Genomic DNA, 15,936 nt, shown 5'->3' with positions numbered 1-15,936 from the left:
ACACTCGACGCCAGCAGCATCCTCACATTATGCATCGACCATTCGACCAGCATTCAACAGCTCGAATACAGCCCGTTTTTCTAACTCAATTGGCGCGAGGTCCGCCAAGTCATCAGTGGGACCGACCACCCTCAGCAACAAGAAGAAGGATAGCTTCTTCGACATTACAGATATCCCCTCTCTATCTAACATCTCCAAGCATCGGAATGTTCTCAGTGACATGTCTATGGACGACGATCACGATGAAGACGAAGGAAAGAAAGACGGTCACCGAAGCAAAGCTAGTGAACCGGAGGTCTACGTTCCATCAGAAGACGGAGAAGACAGGGATCTCTCGCTTATGGATGCGCTAGAATCTGTCAGCAGAGACAGTCCTCCGCCACTTCCTATCGTTAGCAAGAGTGCTACGCCCCAGAAGCATTATGATTATTCTGTTAGTCTGAAGTCAGAGCCCAAGGTGCGTGTAGGCCAATGAATCTCCGAGAAACACGACTTACCTTTGGCGCTTAGGCCTCGCCCTTTGACAAGTATCGGAATGTTGGGCTACGCAGGACGGCAGCGAGGACCCGAACACCATCCCTGTCGCGCACCACGGATTCGTCCGCATCATCTCCCGCAGCGTCCACTCCGAAGAGTAGCAAGTCAGTAACTTGGTCCGACCATGGATCCCCTCTCCCGGCGATGCACATTCCTCGATCAACGCATGGGTCGCCCGTTCAACGACCTCAGAGCAGAACTAGCGCTTCCGCACCCGTCGACCATGACGAAAGCCATAGTGAGGAATCCAACGAGACGGGAGTGCGATCGATGGACATCACGGACGTGCACATCTCGCCACAGGTAGACCGGGTTGACGCAGAGCACGATTACGACGAGGAAAGTGGACAAGAACACGAGCACCAAGAGGAACAGTACGAAGTCCAGAGCAGTGCGGCTGACGGCGACGATTATAGAGAACCTACATTCTCATCGGAAAGTGAGCCAGCCTCCTACGCCAATAGCAATCGAACCATCGTGCCCGTGGGTCGTTCGCCCGGAGTAGTTTCTAATGCGGCCTCTTCCCCCGGAGGCGCATCCATAGCGATGACGCCCACTCCTGCCTTCCCAAGGGCGCGCGCACGATTTGACTTGCCGCCACCTCCATCCGACCTTCTCCAGACACCCGCACCAAGGAGCATCGCCGAAGATGACGACCTCACAACGCCTGCGACACGTCGCCGTTCGTTCCTCTTGTCCATTGTCAACTCGAGCTCCCGACCTCGTATGAAGACGGGTACTCCTCATCCAAATCGCTTCGTGCCAGCTACACCGAGCATAGCCGAGTCCACTCCCAGAGCAGAAGTGGAAGAGTCAGGGTCAGCGAGTACTGCATCGGGCGGCCCTGCCCTTCGGGCTGCCTTTGCAGGATTGACCCCTCGCCCGAGAGCCCCAATTGGGAACGCAAGGAGGATTTCCCATCCTCTCTCCCAGACTATCACCGCGGACTCGCCTCACACTTCAGACTCAGAGTCTCAATCGGCGGCGGGCCCGCCGTCTGCCATTCGACGATGGGGTACCCCCCAAGCTGTGAACTCACCGTACGATGGTCTCAACGACAAGGCTTCGTTCGTATCAACGGCCTCTTCGCACGATTTGACGACCCATCATCGAGTCAACACCTCCTTCGACCCAGCTATGGGCTTTGGGACTGCAGCTCAAGGCCACGGTGTCGGTCGCTTCAATGCGGGGAAGCTTAACAATTACCTTCACAGTCTCAATCGAAAACTGCAGGAAGAGAATGAGGCTCTCTTGGCTCGCCTTAGGAAGGTCGAGGAGGAGAAGGGAAGTCCCAGTGCCGACAGGGAGGAGTTGTCTATGGAGAGCAATCGAAGATTCAGCGGGGCAAGTCGTCGCGTGAGTGCGGGTGGCACATTGGACCACGTTCAAGAGGATATGGCGGAGTCTTGGTTGGAGGAGAAGGCGGAGCTCGAGGAGATGGTGGAGGGATTAAAGGGGGAAGCGGAGAAGTATCTGGAGGAGAAGGAAGAAGTCGAGAAGGAGCTGGAAAAGGAGAGAGAGGAAAGACAGAGGGACAAGGAGAGATGGGAGGAAAGGATGAAGGAGGCGGAAGATGGTGTTGCCAAGATCCTGGCCGACCTGGAGAAGAGGCTCAGTGCTGCGCAGAACAAGGTTGAAGCCACCGAAGAGCGAACTTCGCAGCAGCTCAAGGAGGCGGAGAGGGAGATGGAGGCGCTGCGAGGGGAGCTGGACGAGGCGACCGAGCGAGCTGACAAGGCGGAGCGTTTGCTGGAGAACGGAAAGGACCTTGGAGGAGCTTTGAAAGAGGCCAATGAGCGTGTCACGCAGGTCATGGGCGATTTGCGCAATGCCAACTCTCAGATCAAGGAATTGGAAGAGGAAGTCGTCCGAGCTGACCACCGTATCGACGAATTGGAGAAGGAACTGGCGGAGGACAAGGATGTCATTGCGAACCTCGAAGAGGAGGTAGCCTCCCAAACTGATGCCCTCGAGAAAGAACACGAGAAGGTCAAGACTTTGGAGAACTCACTGACTGAACTGGAGAACGAGCTGAATGCGACCAAGGAGTATGTGAACGAGCTGGAAGAGGGCGCCACCATCGCAGTTGAACAAATCGAGAAACTGGAGCACGACCTTGCACAGGCCCAAGAGACTATTGACGCCATGACCGCCGCAGAAGAAAACACGGCCAAGATGATCAAGGACCTCGAAGAAGAAAACCAGCGGGCACAAGATCTCCACAGCCAACTTGAGGAAGCCTTGCATCAAGCGGAAAGCAAGGCGTCCGAAGATGCCGATACGATCTCGGAGCTGGAATCCAAGGTGTCCTCTCTGGAACGCGAACGTGATCGATGGAAGCAACTTGCCGATGCGCCTCGCGAACCATCCTTGAAACTGGAGAATGGTCCTACCGAAGAGGAACTCGAGGCTTTGGAGCATGAACTGGACGATGCCCACAAGGAAATTGCCCGCCTAAAGGCAACTCTTGCCCAGTCACCAGCACGGAAGGCGTTGGACAAAGCTAAGGATGCGAAGATCGAGTTGTTGGAGAGGGAGAAGGAGGAGCTTTTGGAACGCAACAAGGCTCTCCGAATGACTCTGAACGAGACGCAGACTCCAGGACGGGTCACCAACTCGAGCATGATGTCACCCATCCATCGACATGTTCTGTCAATGTCGATTCGAGCACCTCGAACGCCCGGTGCACCCTTGCGCGATGTAAGTCGCTCATCTATTTAAATTTCGAGTGCATTATTGATCCCCTGGTTAGCTCTCGTGGCTTAACAGCACGGCCCATGACCCCTCTGTCTCACCCTTGATTGCTGAGATCAACCGCTTGCAACATGAGCTCGAAGTGGCCAACGAAAGTATCGACGACAAGCTCGACAAACTTGAGGATGCTGGGCTGGGTGTTGTTGGGCTCACTAGGAAGCTGGAGGATGCACGGGCGAGAATCTCCGAGCTCGAAGACGAGTTGGCACGCCTTTCAAGAAAGGAAGACCGTCAGATGCGTCGTTTGTCGAGAGCTCGATGCAAGAAGTGTAACATCAAGCTTGACTTCCAAAGGCTCACTGCTGATGAAAGGTATGCGGTATATGCTTTCGATTTTGGACCGGGACTCATCTCCTCGTTAGCATGACGGACATCTCGAGGGATACGATTGCTACTGAGCCCCCTACTCCCCCGACCAGGACTACGGAGGCTCTCAGAGAGCAACTGTATGCCGCCAACGCCAGTCTCGAACATCTTCGAGAGGAAATGGAAGAGCTGCAAGCCGATAATAAGCGCCTCGGAGGGCAGATCAGGAATGCGAAGGCTGAAATCAAGAGGGCCAACGAGAGCAAGCGTGTCGGTGACAGCGTTCATGGAGTGCGCAATTTTCCATATCGCTATCTGCTACATCTGACGCTCCATACAGGAGCTTGAAAAGGCTAAGGAAACTATCGCCGAGTTGGAAGATGCGCTCGCCGCCGAGCGCGCTAAATTGCGGGCCATCACTGCAGAACAAGCTAATGTCGAGAAAGAGAAGAAGGCGGTATTGAAAAACCTTCGCTTGACTGAATCGGTGAGTGTCACAGTAACCCACTACGCCCTATTCTTATGGCTCTTGCAGGACATGGAGGAAGTCAAAAATCAACTTCAGAAGCTTAAGCGGGAGAACCACGAACTCGAAAAGGAGCTTCGACGTAAGCCATGCGGACCCCGAGTTTTGGGCTTGAGCTAATCTTTCGCCACAGTGAATAGCACTGCCGAACAAAAGGCACGTCTATTGGAGACAAAGGTTGCTGAGAACCTTGAGACCATTGCCCAACTGCGTCAAGAGCGTTCACTCTTGGCCACCGACCACAAGTCTCTGCAACAGCGGTATTCAGAGTTGGCGGACGTAAGCTGTTCAGTGTTTCTCCTCCGTAAAAATGCTCATATCCCCGCAGACCGTTAATCGACTCCGAGAGGAGCATGCTGCGCATTCCACCTCTCATGACCAAAGGCGACACAAACTCGACCTACAAGTGCTCGAGATCGAAGAACTCAAACAAGCTCTCGATGCCCGGTCTTCACAACTGCAAAAGGCTGAGCAAGAAAAGGAGCGTATCGCGTCTGAGAAGAGTGATGTAGCCAGGACGGTGGCTAGCCTCGAAGCTGATTTGCGGCGCGTTAGACGAGATGCGGAAGCCTTTGGGCGAGATCTCAAGAGCTTGAAAGCGGAGAAGGAGAGACTCGAGCTCAAGCTTAAGGACGAGGTGGCTAAAGGAGAACGAGCTAAAAAGCAGAGCTCAACTCAAGTCAAGTTGTTGAATGAGCAACTTGAATCGCAGAAGAGGAAACTTGCCAGGGCTATGGAAGAGTTTGAAAACCATGTTTGCACTGGAGCGTAAGTGACTTGCTCTCTTTTCCACTACTGGGGACGTGACGTATTGACTGTTGGCTCTAGTGACGAGGCGCAGATTTCGGCATTGAAGATAAAGCATCATAAAGAGTGCAAGGGCCTCATGGTGCAGATCAAATATCTGAAAGCCAAATTTACTAGAGAGTCGTCCTTCAGGGAGGATTTGGCATACCAGAAGAATTATCTCCTGGAGCTCCTGGGTCGATCCGAGAAGAGGTACTTCAGCATGTTTAAGGGCGGCCTTTCAAAAACTAACACTGTCTTTCGCAGCGAACGCAAGATTTATGCTTCAATAGCACGAATCGGCTTCCCTGTTGCACCCTCACAACCTAAACTCGGCCGCAGGCTGAAGAGCATCGCCCATTTAATCGTCTTCGTCAACCGGACACAGTGCGTTACTGTCAACCTTCCGTTTCATGCCGCGCAATTCTAACATTCCCAACAGGAAAGGAAGTTCAGAATGGAGAAGAGAGCGCACCGCGAAAGCATCAATCAACGCCGCTCTCGAGGACGTCCGTCGTCGAAGAGCAATTGGCTCGTCATGATCAATCGTTTCACCATCTCGCTTTCATATGCCGTTTTCGAATCTGAAATATTTTAGTTGTAATACTTACTTTGTGTATCATAGCATTAGAGCATTTGTCGTGTATTTTATTTTTATTGCATTTTCCTTGGTCTTGGTTCGGTGTACAACTATGGCAGATTCTGGAAGTCTAGAGGAAGGACTACCGTTTGGCGACGACTTTGAAGCCTCCGCTACCGAGTAAGTATTGGCTACCGCTCCAGATGGTGGTGGTGGCAACGGTCCATCTGCAACGACTTTCGTTGAGAGGAGGGTGAAGGCAAGGGTACGAAATACGCACTGAAGTCCCTGCAATCCCAATCCAATGCTGAATGGCAGTAGGGGACTGATGGTGGTTGTCCCCATAAGCAGCAGTTGGAGGGCAGTATTAACCTAGATGGTACGATGATTCAGGTGGTTGTCCGTAGCATGTCCATTGGAGCCAAGCTCACCTTGCTAACCGTGGTTGGTTTCACCTCTGCAGAGGGTAGTCCAAAGTCCCAGTATCTTGACCAAGTTTTCTGGGGGAGAATAGAAAGCATTACAGTCTCTTCTTGATCAAGGTTTGAAGGGTTGGCATACGGGATATGGAAGCGTCTGGTACCGTATCCAGAATGCCCACAAGCTCAGTATCACGTCGCGGCCAAGAATGATTACAGCTAGTGGTACTGTGCAACAGGCGATTTCGGTTAACACGGGTTATCTTGAAAATATACGAGGTTCCGTACGAGGAAGCATATCTTGCATGGTGAGCGTCACCACTAAAGTCGTCATGAGCATCTTGTCCGCAGCTGGGTCGAGGACTGTTCCGAGTACAGAGCTCATGTTGTATTTCCTTGCGAGGAATCCGTCTACCTTGGGGGATAAACCGGTTGTTAGCCTTTGTTCTCCTCGTGCTTGTGGAGAACATAGTGAATCGGGAACATGAGGAAGAAGGGAAAAATTGAACATACAAGGTCAGTCAAGCCGGCATAGACGAGCAAGCCAGTTGCAACTTGGTAGTTTCCTTCTAGAATTGACCATCCTAAGATTGGACACGAGATTATCCGCGAGACTGTGAGGATGTTGGGTATTGTGTAGATATTTTCCCGGATCGAGGGTTTGGACGTTTCTGGTTCTGGTTCTGTTGGTGTCGATGAATTTGCCGGTGTCCCTGTGGACTGTTTCTGCTTGTCCTCCTCCCGTTCCAACCGCCTACGCACCGCTGTCGTGCTCAACCACCTCTTCTCAACCAACAACACGATAGAGCTGCGCCATTTAGGTGCCCCAGTTGTGAAGCTTGCCCTCGTTGTTGTCGTCGCCGAAGAGAGTATCGAGTTTAACTGTTGTCGCTGGCAGAGAACGCGTGCGAGGGGAGGAGTACGACGGCAGACGGACGCGACGAGCATGGTTCGGGACCTTGGACTGCGTCGAACTCGGAAGCAACCCTGACGGCGGCAACTTTTTGGTGCAGCGTGAGCGCGATGACGATGACGCGCGAAACCAGCCGCGCCGCCGCGAATTTCTCAAGCCTCCCACCCATCACCGCATCATTCCTTGGCGGCCATAAAAATAGGGGCCCTTTTCAAGGAAATGGATTGGAAAACAATTATAGTACATACAGATACATATTGATACATGGCAAACGAAAACCAACGAAGACATCGGTCTAACAGTAAGACGCGGGCAGATGGAAGAAACCCCTCGGACAAAAACCAGAGACAGAGACATCAGAGCTGGTACCGGAACTCAGGATGTCTGCAACCCAACTGCTCCAGCTCTTCCTGCGATTTACCTTCCAATATATGGTCCCTTTCTCCCCTCTCCCTCTTCTTGTTCTCTCTATGGAGGTATAAAGCCAGAAGGGCTGACATGATACAGGTGGCGGTAGTGGTGCCCAAGTTGGCCGAGTTCCCGCGGTAATAGTTGGGTGCATCGGTGGAGATGTATGTCCATACACTAGAGTAGACAGGGTGGTGAGCTTTATTTTAGCCAGCCATGGAGAAGAAGGAAAGGCTTACGAGACGACAGCGCCGAGGGCTCCAATTCCAGGGATGGTAGCGCTGACGACGGCGCGCATAGTATCGGGAGCGGCATTCTCTGTGCCCCAGGTGATGAACTAGACCCAAACCGTATCAGAAACAAGCTCAGGCTAAGCTGCCACCGATGTAATGACATAGTACATACCATCGGTCCACTAGGTCCTCCACCGGCAACCATCAAAAAGCACGCAGCGTAGCGTGCGTGGGGATCTGTCGTTCCGACTGCGATGGCATACCCAATCACCATCAAGGCGACAGAAGAGATGATTGCGATGAAGCGGTTTTGGAAGCGGAAACTTGCGTAGGCATTAATGACGGACCAGAGGGCACTGACGAGGTAGGGTGGGACAGTTCGAAGTTGGACTTGAATCGTGCCTGTGATTCCGTGGGGATTAATTATGTGGAATATTCGTGATGGATGGTGTACGTACTGAACTTGCCAACTGGTTGCAATGGATTTGGTCAACGAAGGGGAAAATGGGGTCGGAAAGGGCACTCACGAGAATTGATGATGGTAGGCAAGAAGACGCTAAGTCCTTGGAAAGAGAGGTTCAACATCATAAAGCACAGTGTGCACACGATCGTCTACGCGCATCAATAAATCGTTGAGCCCGCGGAGAGGAAAGGATAAAGCAAGTAAGAGCATCCATACGTACCGTCAAATTGAAGGAACGCATAACGAGTTTCAATGTCGTCTTCTCTTTACGTCCTTGGTTCTTGACAGCCTGGTCCGCATCCAGCCTCGCGATGGCCAATTTCCTCTCTTCTTCTGTGAGCATGCGCGTGGTGCTTGGGTCGCCTGGAATCGTGAAGAGGAGGATGATTCCGATGACTGTGGTTATGATGCCTAGATATCCAAAAGGGACAAAGATGAGAAGCTAGCGAGGGTGCTGCATGTCTAGATACTTGCCTTCGACCAGGAAGATCTGCGTTTTGAATGCCAAGCGCAGTGAGGAAGAGATGTGCGTAGAGAAGGGTTTGTCAGAGGTGTTCGATGGCCATGGAGAATCAGAGCAGTGGAGACTGACCTTTCGCCATCTGGTGATCATACCGATATCTTTTACGCGCAGAAGGCCCGATGCCAAGAGACCACCGACTGGAGAAGGGGAACTTGTGAGTCGCTTCCAGAAGAATGTCGGAAATACCCAGTCACTCACAGGCGCCAGCAAGACTGGGGGACAACCCGAAGAAAATACCAATCCTCAGAACGAGTTCCTTCCTTCTGTAATACTGCAATGGGCGTTGAGCTCTGCATTCTCCACGGAGTAGAAGGTATGAGAAGACATACCCGAGCAAGAATATACACAAGGCCAGGCTGCACAAATGTTAAAGTTTGAAGCGAATCAATGAAAGATCGCCGTTAGGCACATGAATGCGATTAAAGAAGGGCTCGTGGTACGTACAAGGGTCCCGCCCTCAGTCAATCCGAGGAAAACTCGAGTGACGATGAGACCTTGGTAGGATGTTACGAATGCTGACCCAAGGGCGACCACACCGAAGCCGATAACGAGGATTGCGAGCCAAGTGGAGCCGTAACGTTTGAGAATGAGATTCGAGGGGATGTCTGCGACGATGTACTGAGTACGCCAAGGCCAAGGTGTCAAGTCAGATTTTGAGATGGGAGGAAAACGTCAAATTCGGGTTACTGACGAAGACGTAGAAAACGGTCATCGCAACGTTAAAGTCGTATCCCTCCATTCCGAGGTCTTTCTCGAGTCCTGTTCACCAAGCGGGAATTTTTTGAGTTCATGGATGAGATACCGAGGGGTTCTGGCACACCTGCAACACGTCCATTGCCTGTTTGGAGAGTGCTCTTAGTCTCGCTGTGCCAATAAAAGGCTGAACTAGATGGAGTTACCAATTGCTGTTCTATCAATGAAATTGCAGACATCTTGGACCCAGGCCGGTCAACAAACATTTCCTCAGTAGAAGGACAGGAGGCACTCACAAATCAAGGTGAACAAGGGAAGCAAAATCCAGTCCAACTTCCGGACAAGTTTCCGCTCAGCCTCGGGATCGATCTCGTAGTTTGCATCGTTGGATGGGCTCTCGACGCTAGCCTTCTCCATTAGCTCGACACTCTGCTTTTTCTCCATGGTCTGGGGCAGTCTTGACTGTTGCGGGGAAGGCACGAAGTGGACAGTCGAGACTACGTTTCCCCGGGAAACCGTACCCCGCATTTTGTACCCAAGACCAAAGCCTCCGGGCCATGGCCAGCTGGCAGCATGGCGCCTGGGGAAAATCCCACAAGGAGGTATCCCTTGGAGGATAGCGGTCAAACGGTGGGGAGAATGACTGGAAATAGTCACTAGTTTCCACAGGATCAAGTCAGTGCGATAAACGCGCTTGCCTAGGCGAGGTCATGCCCGCGAGAAGACGCATGAAAGGATTACGAATAGGGTAGATCCAGCGCAAACCACCATAGATTAAAGATATTTCGGTGTAACATGTGGTCATGACTGGTGCGAGGGAAGCGGCTCAGTTCACACACTGCAAATGAAAACACTTTTCCTCGACAAGAAGCTCTGCATAAATGTCGGGATGCCGTGATGCTGAGAAAACGAGATGGATGGAGTAAAAGCTGCTGTTCGTCGCCCGGGACGCGCAAGCCAATGCTGAGGTCGTCGTCGCGGTTTCCTTCGTTATCGGAGGGTGTCGCTGGAAGAGTCTCGGGTGGAAGTGCTAGTTCTGAGCGCCAACAAGCCTTGGTAACCGCCACTGACAGTGGACACCGGCGCCGAAAATTGATTACAAGATGCAACGTAACATCATCATCATCGTGCACAGCGACCACGACCTCTCCTCTGACAACTCTTTTTGGCCGCCGCTCGTTTAGTTCCTTCGTCGTGCGGCCTAAAGAACAAGGACTTGGGCGTCGTTATCAGCAGGACTGACGACGAGTTCCCACAAAGTTAATCATCATGGCAGATTACGCCAACCGGGCCAGCATCGTCAGAACGAGCTCGTTCCTCAACAGACCCAATCAGGCGCCCCTAGGGCCACGAACCAGAAACCGTTCCTCAGCCCTCCCCGCCCCAGATGCGTCCACCTCAGTCCCACAGTCCCCGACTTCATCCTCGGCCCCCGCAAGTCTCTTCCCAAAGCGGCCAGTTAGTACGGCAACAAACCCAGCGCCTCTGTACCTACCAGAATTTGGACCACTAGCTTCGGTCGTTGAACCTTCATTGCTGACGACGATAAATGAAGGTCCTGATGCCGATTCTCCCGCCGTGGAAGCGCCCATCGACCCAACACAACGGCCACTACCCCCTTCGACTCCTCCGCCATCGGTTCCTGTGGACGAAGCTACTGACGGACCGAACTCTGATGATGGCCAACCTATCATTCCTCAGGACCCTCAAGAAAAGGAAATTAAACAACCAGAGCAGCCGGTGGAAGAATATGCAGGCGAAATGCCGACTGTCCAGGTTGAGGAGGAAGCAGCTGCAGAGTTAGCAGACGAAGTAACCGCACGGGAGCCAAGTCTGGACCCAATTCAAGCAGAAACTTCAGAGACTTCTGGGGACGCTGCTCAGGATGTCACTGAAACTGCTCAAGAACCTAACACTGAACCCATCACTGAAACACCTGAATTGCCCACTGAAGACATCGCCCAGGGCACACAGGAGTCCTCTGAGGAACTTTCCAAAGAGGAACGGCAACCAGAACCCGATGTGACAGTGACACGCAGCTCAACACCATTGTCATTTTCGTCCAGTCTACCGCGCGTTGCCTCTCCACTTTCATCAGCATCTACCACAAACCTAAAGGCCGCTGCAAATCCTCCTCCCAAACTAACCCCTCCACCCGCAATCAAGTTTGAATCTACCCCAGTGCAATGGAAAGGTCTGCCGATGGAAGCTGCCGTCTGTGAGTAGCTCTGCCAAGTCATACGATCTTGAGCTAACTAATATACTTTGTGATGCTAATTCTAGGGACTTTCGATTCCAAAGAGCTCCAAGCGATTGTATCTCGCGCCATTCGGTCATCTGCGAAGGAATCTTACATCCGACTTCTCGCCATCGACATCCTCGATAATGTCCTCCCTTCAGAAGTCGAGCGCCTTGAAGCGCAAAAGACCATGACGCAAGCCAAGTATCGCTTCTTGGTTCATCGAAGGACAATGCAACTTCAAGCTCTGCTTTCCAGCTCTCTTTCACCTCGAAATGCCAAGGAGACCGAAGAGGGAATTCCAACTACCACAAAACTCGTAGTCCAGATATCCGAGACAACTGCTGAATGCGACCTGTTGATGGAAGAGCTATTGAAAATCACTGATCAGCTCGGGCAAATTAAGAAGCTTCTGGATCACCATTGGGCCAGCGCTCTGGCGATTGCTCTGCGTAAGGTAAGTGCCCCAGATCTCCCTTTCGCTTAAACTTTACGTCCCATGCTAACTTTACCCTTCACTCCCTTGCCTAATCTATCAGCTGAATGGAAGTTACGGTAGACGGACCTCAGAGCTCTCAGTAGCCAGAGAGCGAATTGCGCAGCTGGAGGCAGAGCTTGACGATGCATGGGCCGAAGCGGAGAAGTTGGCGCATGAATTGGACGATCTCCAGGCGGGATACTCTGACGAAGACGAAGCTATCATTGAGACTGCCGAGAGGGTGAATGTAACTCCCGGTCCAGATAGCCGCCCTATGTCACCTACGATCCTCACCTATCCCCCGATCCCATCTAGCCCCACCTCTACTGAACGTGGCCATCACCATCGTGTCAGTGTTGGCAGTAGTGGTATCTCTCCCACTGCCTCTACGGGCAGCAACAAGCTCAACCTAGGGTCATCCCAGCCCCAATTACCTCCACATTCGCCAGTTTCCCCTCTCCTTATTATCAACGGCGGAGTTCCGAAGCGGCAGTCCAAAGGGATCGAAACGCCCGTCGATGTTCCGGATAATGTCAGTATCAAGAGCTCCAGGAGTACAAAAAGCGCGAGAAGCTACAAGAGCATCAGTCGAGAAACCACCGTTACCCGCGCCTCAGTTGTATCCGCTGCAAAGAAACGAAGCCTCCGCGCCTCTCAAAGCAGCCTCCGCCTTCCACCCGGGTTCGCCAACGGCCACAAGCGAAGTGGGTCGCGCCCGAAGACTCCATTCGACACTGAAGACCAACCTCCCGTGCCCAGCCTTCCTCTACACTTTGCTTCTCCTGTAATGCACTCTCATTCGTCCAACGCTTCGTCGGCGCTGCTCCACTTTGACAATGCCTCGATTACCGACGGCGGGCATTCGGCTATCCAGTTCCGACATAACAGGCGTACCAGCTTGGACTCCCATATCACCAGTGGGCGCACAACGGCCAATCCATGGAGCGGGAGTGCTATGGATGATATGTATGTCAAGTCTCCGCCGCCCAGAATGGACTCCCTCATTTATTCCAATGTCGCTGGGAGTAGTAACTATTACCGGGACGACGAGATCCAGGTTGTTCCACGGACACCGCCGCCAGTTGTTCCTCCGAAGATCATCTCGATGGAAGAATACGCTGCTCGCCCCCGGCCTAAGCGAGTCGGTGCCAAACCTGAATCAGAAGGTAAACCTTTATCACCCATCAGACGTCTCTTCTAGTCACTGACCACTGTCTCTTTTTGATATTGGTGTCTATTAGCTGCACCGGTGGCCCGCCAAAATATACCCTCGATCTGGATGAACGTTGATGCTCCCAAGACCCCCGCGGAGCGTGTTGAGACGCTGATGCGGAATTCGTCCAAGGGCAAGACATACCAGAGGCTTCGAGGGTTGACGAAGCGATATTCGCTGCCGTTCCCGCTGTTCTCTTCCAAGGCTAACAGCAGTCAGCAGACGCTCAACAGCCGGGCGACGTCCCAACGGAGTGGATGACTCGTTCTCGCCATTTTTGCCCACCCCGATTGCCATCCTCAATCCGCTTTGATGAAACCTCCGCCACTGTCCGCTGTCGCCATTCCCTTTCTGTTTGCGAAATTCCAACACACGTTGTTGTATCGCCACCAAAGTGGCCTGTAGTAGTATGTCATTGCTAGTTACACTCCTCAGATGTCTGGATACATGTCTTCTGCTTTCCGCTCTCGAACCCTCGTCGCTCCCTCGCTTCCTTTCCCCGTGCCCCGTTCTCTGTAGCTTAGCACCCGCGTATATATATAACCACGTATTCGTTCCTTATTATGCTTTCCATCCTTCAATCTCTCCTTCGTTACTTATCTCTGCATCCACTCATTCATCTTCGGCTTTCTTAGTTGACTGACACGATCTTCACTGGCTATTTACTGCAATACCCTTTCACTTATACCATATCAAACATATCAAATGTCACTTAAACCTGGCCAATGTTTTTCTTCTCTGCCCATTTATTCCTTTACGTAGTAGTCAATATGAATAATTTATTAGTCTAGCAAAGATTCCGTCCCAGTGGGTACTTCTGGAAGCTGATGGACTTGGCCTGGATGGCCGTGAACCGTTTGCCTGACCTGGTAAACCGGGTCCCTCGAGGGATTCGAACTCTCAGCGTGGGCCGGATCGTTAGGAATTCCGTCTGCACCGAATGCGGACAGTCCCTTTCCTTTTCCGTATTCCAGTCCACGAGGCTGGCAGAGGCTGGCAACGTGCAAGGAGCTTCGCGGAGCTGAGCCAAAAGAAGCTGGTGCACGAGGTAACCATTCCTTGCCACGACTTTTGGCTTCCAGTTGTGAGCCAGATATCAATCTGGAAGGGTTCGGGAAATGTCGATCTCCGACAAGTGGTTGCTCACCGTAGCTATTGTTAGGAACTCGGCGTGGCTCTTGAAAGGGTTCACACGCTGCAGTTGCAATTGGTATGTCTATAGCTAAGCTACTTTTGTGTGTAAGGTCTAAGTAGATCTATGTACGGAGAATCCACTTGGCGGGACGAAGGTCATCAGTCTCCTCTCTTGGTTTCTACTGGAAGTGCCGGGTTCAACTCCCGCTTTCCTCGGTATCCGAACGATCTCTTCATTGGAAGATGTGGATGCATATGTCAGTGCTGTTGACCCAGCATCATCTGTGAGGTTAACCTGGGTGTCCTTGTGCTTGAGCAAGCGCCGAACGGTATTCTTGTGGCCCTGTTGACGCGAGCATCAACGCAGTTAAGCCACGAGTTGCCTGGATTTTAAGCACCGGTAAATCACAGACTGCGATCACTGACCTATAGGTGGCCCCATCGGACGAAAAGCATTAGTCGATATTTGATCAATAGATGGTCTTATTTGAGCAATACGTGCTTGTTTGCGCAATAGACCTTGTCTGAGCAGCAAGATGTTATTTTGGGATATTATCCTATTTGAACAATAGGCTTATTTGCACAATAGACATTAGTCAACAGTAGACGTTATTTGAGAATGTTACTTTTATTTCAGCATAGCCTTCGCTGTTTGAACAGTGTCATACTGAGGCTCCGAAACGATCGGATGGCCCGTGTAACTTATTAGGACGTGGTACGGGTGCATGGAGGTGTCGCGCATGTCAAGAAATCAAGGAACCAAAGGAATTATGTCTTTTCTCTATGTTTTCTCTCTATGCTTTCTTTGCCAGACTAAATTAAGCGCCGGGGCCCTGGACCGGGGAAAATTTGACAGCGACCAGTCGGATTGTGGCACGACCGAGTGGTTCGCCAGGAGTCCGAGTGCCTCAGTTCACTCACCCAATCCAAAAGGTGTTTAATCGCTCCTCTACCGTCTGTAGAGTTCCGTGTCACACCAGGTGGCAGCACCTTTGGTTTCCTCGTGGTCTTCGAACTTGTCGCCTGTCGTTACTAAACCAACCTCCCTTTGGAAGGGTTGGCAGATTTAAGGTCCAGTATACGGACGTCGGAGATCGTGATGACACCGACAACTTTGGAGTAGAAAGTGGACACACATAGCGGCCTTGGACCTTGGATTCTCTTCTGAAGCAGCATATTCCTCACATCGTTGGGATGACCTGGAAGAGACCTCTCACCTGAAGTGTTTTTTCCACTTACCCAGCTGGTACCAGATGCCCTGTCGCAAAGAACTATGGGTGCTTCACCTATTTGGATCCATCACCCTTGCAGACTTCACCCTGAGCGGCGAGCGCCCGTCGGACTTGGAACCCTTCCCTTCCATTTCGCTTGGCGCTCGTGTCCCGGCATCGCGGCAGTCGCTTTAGGGCAGGGCAGGGGCAGGCTACACGGTCTACCACCTCGGACGAGAGATACAAAATTAAGCTCTACTTCTCGGACATGGTGTCTTTCTGAGATGAGATGTATCACACAGGTAAGCCCTAACCATCAAATAAGCCTATTGATGAAATAAGATGTCTTCGCAAAATAAGGTGTAATGCACTCCCCGACGTATTGTCGAAACAAGACAACCTAATGCTCAAATAAGGCGTAATGATTTTTGTCCGGTGCGGTCCCCCATACTGACCCTTCACAAGAAAGAAAAGTGAAGCGGGACATACACGGAAGTGACGGAGATCTAGCTTACCGTCT

The 15,936-nt window shown here is 51.9% G+C and overlaps 4 protein-coding genes across 4 annotated transcripts; 2 read left to right on the top strand and 2 right to left on the bottom strand.

Annotated features, from left to right (window-relative positions):
• Positions 1-1,083: 1,083 nt before the first annotated feature.
• CC1G_00803 (hypothetical protein) lies at positions 1,084-5,576 on the top strand (the record flags this gene model as incomplete). Its single annotated transcript, XM_001831204.2, has 10 exons — positions 1,084-3,237; positions 3,290-3,603; positions 3,654-3,888; positions 3,938-4,084; positions 4,133-4,205; positions 4,257-4,402; positions 4,452-4,891; positions 4,952-5,122; positions 5,177-5,296; positions 5,352-5,576. 10 exons carry the CDS (start codon positions 1,084-1,086, stop codon positions 5,449-5,451), a joined length of 3,900 nt encoding a protein of 1,299 aa, XP_001831256.2. The 3' UTR covers positions 5,452-5,576.
• Positions 5,577-5,631: 55 nt separating this feature from the next.
• CC1G_14816 (phosphatidyl synthase) lies at positions 5,632-6,856 on the bottom strand (the record flags this gene model as incomplete). The annotated part of the gene is made up of 6 exons (XM_002910791.1): positions 5,632-5,716; positions 5,770-5,861; positions 5,921-5,989; positions 6,051-6,136; positions 6,197-6,323; positions 6,422-6,856. The coding sequence occupies 6 exons, from the start codon at positions 6,854-6,856 to the stop codon at positions 5,632-5,634; spliced, it is 894 nt and encodes a 297-aa protein (XP_002910837.1).
• A 321-nt stretch (positions 6,857-7,177) lies between these two features.
• Positions 7,178-9,669, bottom strand: CC1G_00802 (hypothetical protein; the record flags this gene model as incomplete). The annotated part of the gene is made up of 11 exons (XM_001831203.2): positions 7,178-7,406; positions 7,469-7,566; positions 7,635-7,864; positions 7,990-8,074; positions 8,146-8,336; positions 8,541-8,585; positions 8,647-8,719; positions 8,778-8,804; positions 8,893-9,066; positions 9,269-9,333; positions 9,438-9,669. The coding sequence occupies 11 exons, from the start codon at positions 9,667-9,669 to the stop codon at positions 7,178-7,180; spliced, it is 1,449 nt and encodes a 482-aa protein (XP_001831255.2).
• A 741-nt stretch (positions 9,670-10,410) lies between these two features.
• CC1G_00801 (hypothetical protein) lies at positions 10,411-13,332 on the top strand (the record flags this gene model as incomplete). Its single annotated transcript, XM_001831202.1, has 4 exons — positions 10,411-11,359; positions 11,425-11,837; positions 11,920-13,024; positions 13,100-13,332. The coding sequence occupies 4 exons, from the start codon at positions 10,411-10,413 to the stop codon at positions 13,330-13,332; spliced, it is 2,700 nt and encodes an 899-aa protein (XP_001831254.1).
• Between the last annotated feature and the right edge of the window lie 2,604 nt (positions 13,333-15,936).

This window comes from Coprinopsis cinerea (genome assembly GCF_000182895.1).
Source record: "Coprinopsis cinerea okayama7#130 chromosome 7 map unlocalized cont3.7, whole genome shotgun sequence".
NCBI classification, from domain to species: domain Eukaryota; kingdom Fungi; phylum Basidiomycota; class Agaricomycetes; order Agaricales; family Psathyrellaceae; genus Coprinopsis; species Coprinopsis cinerea.
The sequence above is the reverse complement of the archived record's forward strand: the minus strand, read 5'-3'. Positions and strand labels throughout refer to the sequence as shown.